Source organism: Anneissia japonica, unplaced genomic scaffold, assembly GCF_011630105.1.
Source record: "Anneissia japonica isolate Jap-2015-1 unplaced genomic scaffold, ASM1163010v1 scaffold60734_len9578_cov79, whole genome shotgun sequence".
NCBI classification, from domain to species: domain Eukaryota; kingdom Metazoa; phylum Echinodermata; class Crinoidea; order Comatulida; family Comatulidae; genus Anneissia; species Anneissia japonica.
Window position 1 is genome coordinate 1 of NW_022695989.1, and position 9,578 is coordinate 9,578.

Consider the following 9,578-nt stretch of genomic DNA (forward strand, 5'->3'; position numbering starts at 1 on the left):
TGCCTGATGTTTATTTTTTTTTTGTATATCACAGCATGATCCATCAATGAAATGAGTGCCATACACTGTTAAAAAAAAAGGAAACGTTTCCACGAAATTTTGAGGAAAACATATTTCCCCTATGTGGTAAAACTTTTAGTAACACCATTAAGAAGGGTAACTTTCTGACATTTTTTCATTCCGCTAAAGTTTTGGAAACGTTTCCCCTAAATCTGAGGATAAATGGTGTTTTTCCAACAAGAGCGCATGCGTAGATCTAAGCGTATAACATCAAATTAATAAATTTGTTTTCGCGCTCAGCAGGCAAGTCATCGAGGAAAAACTTTTCGTGGCAGTCCTGTTTCTTGGTCGAGTAAGTATAATTAATCCACAGTTTGTTTTTATAAAACATACCATCATAATTGAAATTTAGAGAGTAAATGAACCAGAGTAATTGCTCATCATTATTATGTTAATATTTCTTCTGAGCGAGTAGGCAATCTACACATTAAGGGCCCGCATAAATTCGTAGGCTAGGCTAGGCCACTCTTTAATTAGCATACTACTACTACTACTACTAGGGGCCTAGGCCCATAGACTGGCCCTATACTGTAGGCTAGACCTAGTGATTATGAGGCGCCCAGCATTGTCCGCTAGGGCTATATCAAGTTGAGTTATTATTATTATTATTATTATTATTATTATTATTATTATTATTATTATTATAGGCCTAGGCCTATCGCGATTTTAGTAATTGAGTCAAATACTGTAGGCCTAAACTGAAAATTCACTGAATAAATGCTAGGCCTAGGTCGACTGTGTAGGCTAGGCCTGGCTAGCGCGCAATGGTCAATAAATAAAAAAATAATAGTTGTATAATGCTGTATATATGCAGACCTAGGGCCAAGGCCTATTAAGAATTACAAATATTCAATAGCACAAATGGCAAAAAAAATTTTTTGTTTAAATAGACCCCTTACATTGGACCTGACTGGAACGCTGGCGGTGCCCTTTGTGGAGGCAGAACCCCAAAAAAATGCTATATCTTAGTACACTGTAGTTTATATTTATTTTTATTGTGCCAAAACTATGAAAGCTACATGAATGAAACTCGCATTGACACATTTACTATTAAGAATCAACGACAAAAATAAAGATTGAAGAAATTTTATTTTTTCTGTTTTTAATCATTTTTTTAAAGTCGTTTTCGCCTAGCTCTTCAAGTGCGAGAGTGCTTGACCAAAGAAAGTGAACGCTTCATTACACGACGCTACCGCAGTCTGGTTGCGTTCCAATGGAATCTGAAAACATCATAGTGCAGGAAATCGGACTAGGTAGAAGCAAAGAAAAACTGCATTTTCCGGATATATTCAATCCATTTAACTGCCTTAATACCGTATCACTTTTAAGCGACTATATGTCCACCAAATTTTGGTGTAATGATTAATTTCTGAGTAATTATTTTGTCAATTAGCGTAGCCTCACCGTCGGGTATACAGAAAATTCATATGCCTATTCGAGCCCCTTCATAGCGTTGGAGGCTATATAAAAAAAATATAATAATCTTTAATTTTTATTTTTGTCGTCGATACCTAATATACTGTATGTAAATGTGTAATGTTAGTTTCATCTATGTAGCTTTCATATTTTTGACACAACAAAAATCAATGTAACACAATCCTTGCAAAGACAGTGTATTAAGATAGCCCTTTTCGTCACTTCTGCCTCCATTTTAGGGCGAGCCAGCATTTTAGCCAGGTCCAATAACTTGCTAGTTATTTCTCGGGTTAATGGTTGGTGAATGTTTTCGAAATCATAACATTTCCCTTTCCTATACTTTAAAACTATTCCCTGCTCTGATCGCACATAAATTACCCACTACAGTATCTCACTTGAATAACCTCGCGGAATTTGTCTGTTAGAGTTGTGTAGTGTATATAATAAAACAAAATTTAGTAAAATATTTTTAAAAATATTAATAGAAATTATTTTTCTTTTCAAAGTATACAGTCATAGAATGCTCTACTTGAACTAATGATATCAGTGTCATTCAATATGAAATTTTTCTCTTTGTGGATATTTTGAAAGTTCAACACTGTAAAATAATCTTGTACATGTATATATCTCTGGACTTGATAACTGTATTATTTAAGTTTCTTTATCGTAACAAGATTACTTATTCATTGATTTAAGTACTGACCCCCACACACAAGTAGTTCAACATTTTAAAGTTCATATAACCAAACAAAATCGTGTACAGTACATTGTCCTTAATACAATGCACATAAATAATTCCATACAATGTTTGCATGTACTGTAAGTAGTCACTGTCACAAAATATAAGAGAGGCTAGTGAATAATAACATACCTGTATGTCACGGCAAAGTCAATGAAGAAAATGAAGATTGTGGCGATAAACAGAGTGCAAGTGAAAAAGATATTGATAATTTAGCCCTTCTGTTACCAATTTGGAAGTTTATTAATTAAATTTTAAAAAGTACTGTTTACTGTACAAAGTATAGTTACAGAAAATGCTCTACAAATTTGGTCTCATGATATAAGGTGTCATTCATTATGGTATATAATTGTTCTCTTTGTGGATATTTTGAAAGCTCAAAATTGTGTAAAATAGTTTCTCATATATCTCAGAACCACAGTTTAGATCCTAATTTTTATATTTCCTGTGGACTTGATGATTGTCCACAAAGTTTTAGAAATTTCGCATCATTCAAATCCCACCTTTATCGTAAACATAGAGAGCACTTTTTTATTGATTTAGGTACGGAGTCTAACAAGTTCCAGTGTCCCATTTGTAATATTGATATCGAGTCCCACAAACAAGCAGTTCAACACCTTAAAGTTCATATAACCAAACAAAATGGTGTACAATGTCCTTACAATGCATGTAATTCCATACAGTATTTGCATAGTTCATTGCGTGCACATGTAAGTAGGCACCACAAAAATGAAGTGGTTTTACGAGAGGCATGGATTGTGAATAATGACATACCTGATTGCTTTGGCGAAGTTGAAGTCGATGAAGAAAATGAGGGTTGTGGAGTTACACAGAGTTCAAGTGAAAAATATATTGATAGTTTAGCTCTTCTGCTGCTGAAGTTGGAAGTAGTAAATCTAGTACCAGCATCAACAGTCCAGGTTATTTTATCTGGCCTTTTAGAGCTTTTTCAGCTTTCAAATACACTAACCATTGACTCTCTAAGGAACTTTTTTCAAGGAAATGAAATTGAAAATGGAGTGCTGGAGAATGTATGCCAAACAGTAGAACAAGGTGTATTTGCAGAAGCATATGAGCAACTGAAAAGTGACTATAGGCGCAAGGAATACTACAAACACAAATTTAAGTTTGTTAATCCAGTGGCTTTTAACTTGAATCGAAATGAAAATAATGAATTAAATAGTTTCTACTACATTCCCTTGTTAGAAACAATAAAGAATGTATTAGAGGTTGATGAAAACTTTTCAAAAATGTTAAGCCCTCCAGACACAGGTAGCATGTTTCTTTCCGGATTTAGTGATGGTTACCTATTTAAGAAACTTCAATTTGCAGAGCCTTGGATTAGAATTATTTTATACTATGATGATTTTGAAGTGGTAAATCCAATTGGAGCCCACAGGGGAAAACATAAAATTGCTGGGATTTATTTCACTATAGACAATTTGGGTGTACATTCAAATAGCAAAACAGATTCAGTTTTTCTATTGCTGCTTTGTCGCTCAAAAGATTTTACGCATGAAAATCTACCTGAAATTCTCAGTCCTCTTATAGAAGACTTGAGTTCATTAGAAAATGAAGGCATAGATGTCAATAATCACAGGTTAAAAGGCTCACTTGTTTTTGTTGCAGGAGACAATCTAGGTTCACATTTCTTAGGTGGATTTTATGAAAGTTTTGGCCCATATATTCAAAGGCCATGTCGATTTTGTTTGTGTAGAAATGAAAATATGCAAGGACAATTTGATTCCTCAAAATTCATATCTAGAACAAAGGAAAATTACACAAGACACATCAGCTTAATTGAAGAGGACCCCTCTCTTCAAAATACATATGGACTGAAATCAGACACCCCACTAAACATGCTACCATCATTTCATATCATCGACGGCCTACCTGCTGACTGTATGCATGATGTTCTAGAGGGTGTTGTGCCATATGAATTAGGTTTAATTCTTACTTCACTGACTAAGGAAAGATATGTCACAACAGATTTTGTAAACAGGAGAATTTGTTCTTTTCGCTATAGTCATTTAGACATGAGGAATAAACCTGTGGGGATTTCTGTCTCTGGAAGTACCGTGAGTGTTAAACAAAATGCTGCGAGAAACTGGTGTCTGATTCGTTTGTTACCGTTGATGATTGGACGCTTTATCCCTGAAGGAAATTTGCATTGGGAGCTTTTACTTAATCTAAAGCAATGTGTTGATTTGATTTTTTGCCCTGAAATATCACATGAAGCTGTAGTAGGTCTTTCACATTTACTGCAAGAAAACCTCCAACTATTCAAACACCTCTTTCCACATAGCAGAATTAAACCAAAACAACACTTCATGCTGCACTACCCTGAACAAATTTTGAAATTTGGTCCCCTCAGGTCCACTTGGACAATGCGTTTTGAAGCTAAACATTCATACATGAAAAGAGTCTTGCAGTCAACAAAAAATTTCAAAAATCCATGTAAAACCCTTGCAGTTAAACATGAATTTAAAAGGACTTGTCTAGCTATTGGTGTAGCAGAAAACCCATTTGGTTTTGATATACCTAAGTGTAATTTAGTTGAAATTACTGATTTTCCTGAATTAGTAGTCAATCAATTACATACCCTAGGCATTATATCACCAACTGTTTATTGTTGTAACTATGTGTCCATTAACTGTATTACATACAAAGTTGGAATGTATATAATAATTGACTTTGCTGATGAGGAACCTGTGTTTGGTTGTATATCTGATTTAATTGTACATCAGAATGGAATATTTTTCTTGAGCAAAAAACAAAAGTCATTCTTTTGTCAACATCTATCAGCATATTCAGTTGAACCTACTGAGAGCACAGTTGTAACATCACAAAGAAATATTCTATCATTTTACCCCCTCTCAGGCTACTATGTTTATGAAAAGTCATATGTAGTATTGAAGTATCATGTTGCTGAATGTGAGTGATTAATTGGTATCATACTGTCTTTTTTTTTTCTTTATAGATTAATCAATTAAATGAAAAGTACCACTTTTTAATGATGGAAAAAGAATTTCTTGTAAAGTGTAATGAAAGTCAGAAAATTATATCTGTCAAAGCAACTGATGACCTAGTGAGTGTAATAAAGAACACTTTTGTCATAAAAGAGGCAGATGTCATTTTGCAAAATTACGACAAAGAATGGGACGATTGGATAGATGTTTCTGATTTTGACAAAATCCCCAACAGAACAGTTTTACGATGCATATCATTAAAACCAAGTTCTGATCAAGTTTCGGCTGCTCCTTCCTTGTCGCAGAGTACTGAAGAGAGTGCAGTTGATTCCGATGCAACAGAAATATTAGAATCAGATTTATCCACTGACTCGGAAGAAATGCTTGATGTACCAAATGGTTACCTTAAAGGAAAATGGCCGAATAAGTTTCCTATTGATGAGATGAAATTCTCTCAAAGTTTGAAGGAGGCCCTCAAAAATAAAGTATGTCTTATGTGGAACCAGAAAAGAGAGTTACTAGATGTCATTGCTAAAGAAATACAAAAATACACAGATAGCCCTAGTAAAATACAACGGCACCAGATTGCTCTAGAGCTCATTTCAAAATATCCACATCTTAGAGAAACATTAGGGAGTGGCACTGATGGTTGGCAGGAGAGAATCAAAGATAAGATGAAGAACATACGGAGAAACAAAAGAAATAACAGTACCACCACTGGTTGTAGACGAAAAAGATTTTCCCCGCCAGCATTAGCAACCATGAATAAGAAAGTGAGTATCAGAAATAATAATTTAAACTCTGTGTGAGCCCATTATAAATTAGTTTATATTATGTACTGTCAGGTAAAGTTAAATCAAAGTGAAGTAGTTTGTATACTACAGTATTGAAAACCTTTCTCTCTTTCTTTCTTTTTTTTTTTTTTTTTATACCAATCAATGTTGGGACATTGTTCTTTCTTGGGGTCCAGGTAACAAAAACTAAAATTTCATACAAAATTTATTATGAAGAAATAAGTACAAAAGGCAAATTCAAATTAGATATTTAAATTCTTTCAAGTAAGTGAATGTATAGTGCTATGATTACTTGATGGGCTAGCTTGGATATTCTAGAGTTAACTTAAAAATATTTAAAAAAACTTTTCTACCAAATGTCATTTGCTATTTTGGCAAGACCAAAATGTTTTTATAGATTTGCTTTTTGTATTTATTTGATAGTTCAATATTCATAGGACAGAATCTTTTAAACATTTGATAGTAATTTTCTCCTCAATAACTATATACAGTATGATTTAATTCACAAGTTTCCTTTCTGAAAAGGCATGAATAATGTAAATGATTGACGCCATTGGTGTATATATGTAATGCATGAAATTTATTTGGCAATGTGGCTTCTATAGAGAACCTTTTTGTGAGTGTGTGTGTGCTGTAGGCCTATGTACAATTGGTTTATTACTATGTTTTTATGACCATTATAAATAACATGAAGTTTTCAAACTATGTTACTTTTATACTAGGCCAAGAGAGGAGAAGTAAACTGGAGCCCAGACATACCAGATGAAGAGGACGATGAAAGTCTTAATGAGCATTTGGAAAAAATGTCAAAGGAATTTAAAAAAGCTACTCCCAACATAGATGTAATAAGACAACGAATGAAAATAACATACGCTCAGAGAAGAAAATTCATTAACACCAATCCTCTTATTTTTGACATCAAAGAGAAATACCCTGCACTCTTCACAGTTAGTGAAATTGGCCATGAATTTAAGAGATTGACAGACACTGAACTCCATAAGACCTTCATGGACTCTTTGGAAAAAGCTGCAAGTAACATCTTATCAATAGCCAAATCTTCTAAACGAGCCTCACAATCATCCTTGAAATATATGCACACAGCGGACAAAAAAGTTGCTGCACTTATGCTGCTGCCACACCTACTGGGTAATCAAGACCACCACTTTATTGAAGTGTTTGAGGTAAACTTGTTGTAACCTATTGCTAGAATTGTCTTTTTCTTGGAAATATATTTTATTCATAAGCAAATAGGCTCTCAGGAAAAGTTTAGTGCAGAAGGTATTGAAAAAGATATTCTTTTTTTTTGCTAAAATATTATAGTAATATAGACCCCTTGCACAGGCAGCGAATCGGGGTAGCGTCGTGTCACGTTCTTGGCCTAGCGTGCTCGCACTTGCCAACATCGGAAGGGATAAGACGAAAATGACTTTAAAAATTAATTGAAAATAGAAAAAATGTAATTTTGTGGATTTTTATTTTTTACTATTGATCCCTAATATATATAGCAATGATATATATGTGATTTTCATCAATGCAGCTTTCGTATTTTTGGCACAACAAAATAAAACAACCAGAATTCGAATTTCCAATGAATTAGAATACAAAACATGATTTCTTTTGCCTACCAGGGTAGGGCGCTGCCAGCGTTTCAGACAGGCCAATGTAAACATTGCAAGGGGTCTATAAGGCGAGTCATGGCAAAATGGTTAAGTTGTTGCACAGGCCAGTATTGAGTAAATCATATAAATCATCAGTTTAATATATTAATAATCATGTCCCAAAGTATTAGTTCTGGAAACGGTCAACAAATGTTTACTTAATGTTATTTTGATAGTCAATTCTATTAAACAACGTATGCACAAATAAGTTTGGAAGGCAATTACTCAAAATCATGTTTATTTTTACTCCAAGAGTGCTGTACTTTCACTTTCCACTTTTTAAATTTCCTATACAATTGAAAATTAATATCCATGTAATTTTTTGAATTTTAATCAAAATTTTATTGGAAATTTATAGCTTTTTATTTAAAAAAATTGTGGCAGTATACCATTAAGGATTTTTAGAACACAATTTGTATAATGTTTATTATTTCTATCTTAACAGAGAGAAACTACGAGAGATTACATTACGGACAAACCAAAGAGCGGAGCTGACCCATTTGTTGCGATTGTCGGAGATGTTGACGATCCAAAATGCTGTTACATTGTTGCGGAAAAGGTCATTGTTTTGGACACTCCAAGTGTAATCACTGCCGCTAGCACTTTATTTGGATTTTTTTTTGTCTGCAATATCGAATACCCAAAGAGCTTCTCTGAAACATTTATTTTCATTCAAAAATGTTTTATGCAATTATGTGATAAATCAAAAACTCCCCGAAAAGTAGTAACGTTTGTAGAGAAATTAAAAATGTAAAACCTGAAGTGTAGCTGAATTGATCATTGATCAATAAAATTATACAAGAAAAAGTGAATCCAAAATTGTTGAACATTATGTGCATTGATTTATAAGCAAGCACAGACTAGCTTTTAATTGTTAATAAGCTGATTTATAGCTTAGACCTTGAAAATTTGATAAATGAGGTTTTGATTACATTTTTGTAAAAGAATATTTGTTTAATAATTATTGGCCAGTTGAGAATTTACTGATACTGTACTGTTGTTGGCAATAAAGTTATAAACCTAAGATGTATTGCTTAAAAAATTAATAGCAATAAAGGATCAAAGTAAATCCAAAATTTAAAAAGTGAATCCAAATTTTTTGAACGTTATGTGCATTGATTTATAAGCAAGTGCACGCTAGCTTTTAATTGTTAAATAAGCTGATTTAGCTTAGACCTTGAAAATTTGATAAATGAGGTTTTGATTACATTTTCGGAAAAGAATTTTTGTTTAATAATTATTGACCAGTTGAGAATTTACTGATACTGTACTGTTGTTGGCATCAAAGTTATGAACCTAAGATGTATTGCTTAAAAAATTAATAGCATCAAAGGATCAAAGTAAATCATCTGTGAAATTCAATTTGGATATGATGTGTCACACCTTCCATTACTAGGCGAATTATGCCAATTGTTTGTTATTGATTATTTGAAGTTTAAGGTATTAAAAAGTTACCATTTTAACAAAATGGAGTATTGAATGAATTTGTTTTTCTTGTTCTTTTTTTTTTTTGTAGATTTTCTGAAGATTGTAGTGAGTGTAACTTGACTCTATTAAGTGGTGCAAGGTTACCCACTATTATTGGTTGCAACTTTTGCTGCCACCAGAAATTGAGGAATTGTATTGTTTCCCTGCAATTGCGGAAAACAGTACCTCACTTTCATAGGAAATTACTTTACCAAAAATTTGGGGAAACCTCATGTTTCCCAGCATCTTGGGGGAACATTAACTGAAATTCCAGGGAAAGTTACTTACCCCAATTTATGGGGAAAAAACAATGTTTCCTCTTCTAAGGAAACTTTCAGTTACACCAAAAACTGGTGGCAGCCTAGTTGCACCCTATTTTTGGGGTAACCTGCCCTCTTTTTTTTTACAGTGTACAGTATCACTGGAAACGTAATTACTGTACATTAAAGGCAAAAACAAATTAAACAATTCATTG

At 33.3% G+C, this 9,578-nt stretch overlaps 2 protein-coding genes across 2 annotated transcripts; both read left to right on the top strand.

The window, feature by feature from the left end:
- Positions 1-2,553: 2,553 nt before the first annotated feature.
- Positions 2,554-5,157, top strand: LOC117101675. The gene has a single exon (XM_033241703.1). It carries the CDS (start codon positions 2,554-2,556, stop codon positions 5,155-5,157), a length of 2,604 nt encoding a protein of 867 aa, XP_033097594.1.
- A 69-nt stretch (positions 5,158-5,226) lies between these two features.
- Positions 5,227-9,081, top strand: LOC117101677. Its single transcript, XM_033241704.1, has 3 exons — positions 5,227-5,957; positions 6,701-7,159; positions 8,082-9,081. The coding sequence occupies exons 1-3, from the start codon at positions 5,229-5,231 to the stop codon at positions 8,388-8,390; spliced, it is 1,497 nt and encodes a 498-aa protein (XP_033097595.1). The 5' UTR covers positions 5,227-5,228; the 3' UTR covers positions 8,391-9,081.
- The last annotated feature ends 497 nt before the right edge of the window (positions 9,082-9,578 follow it).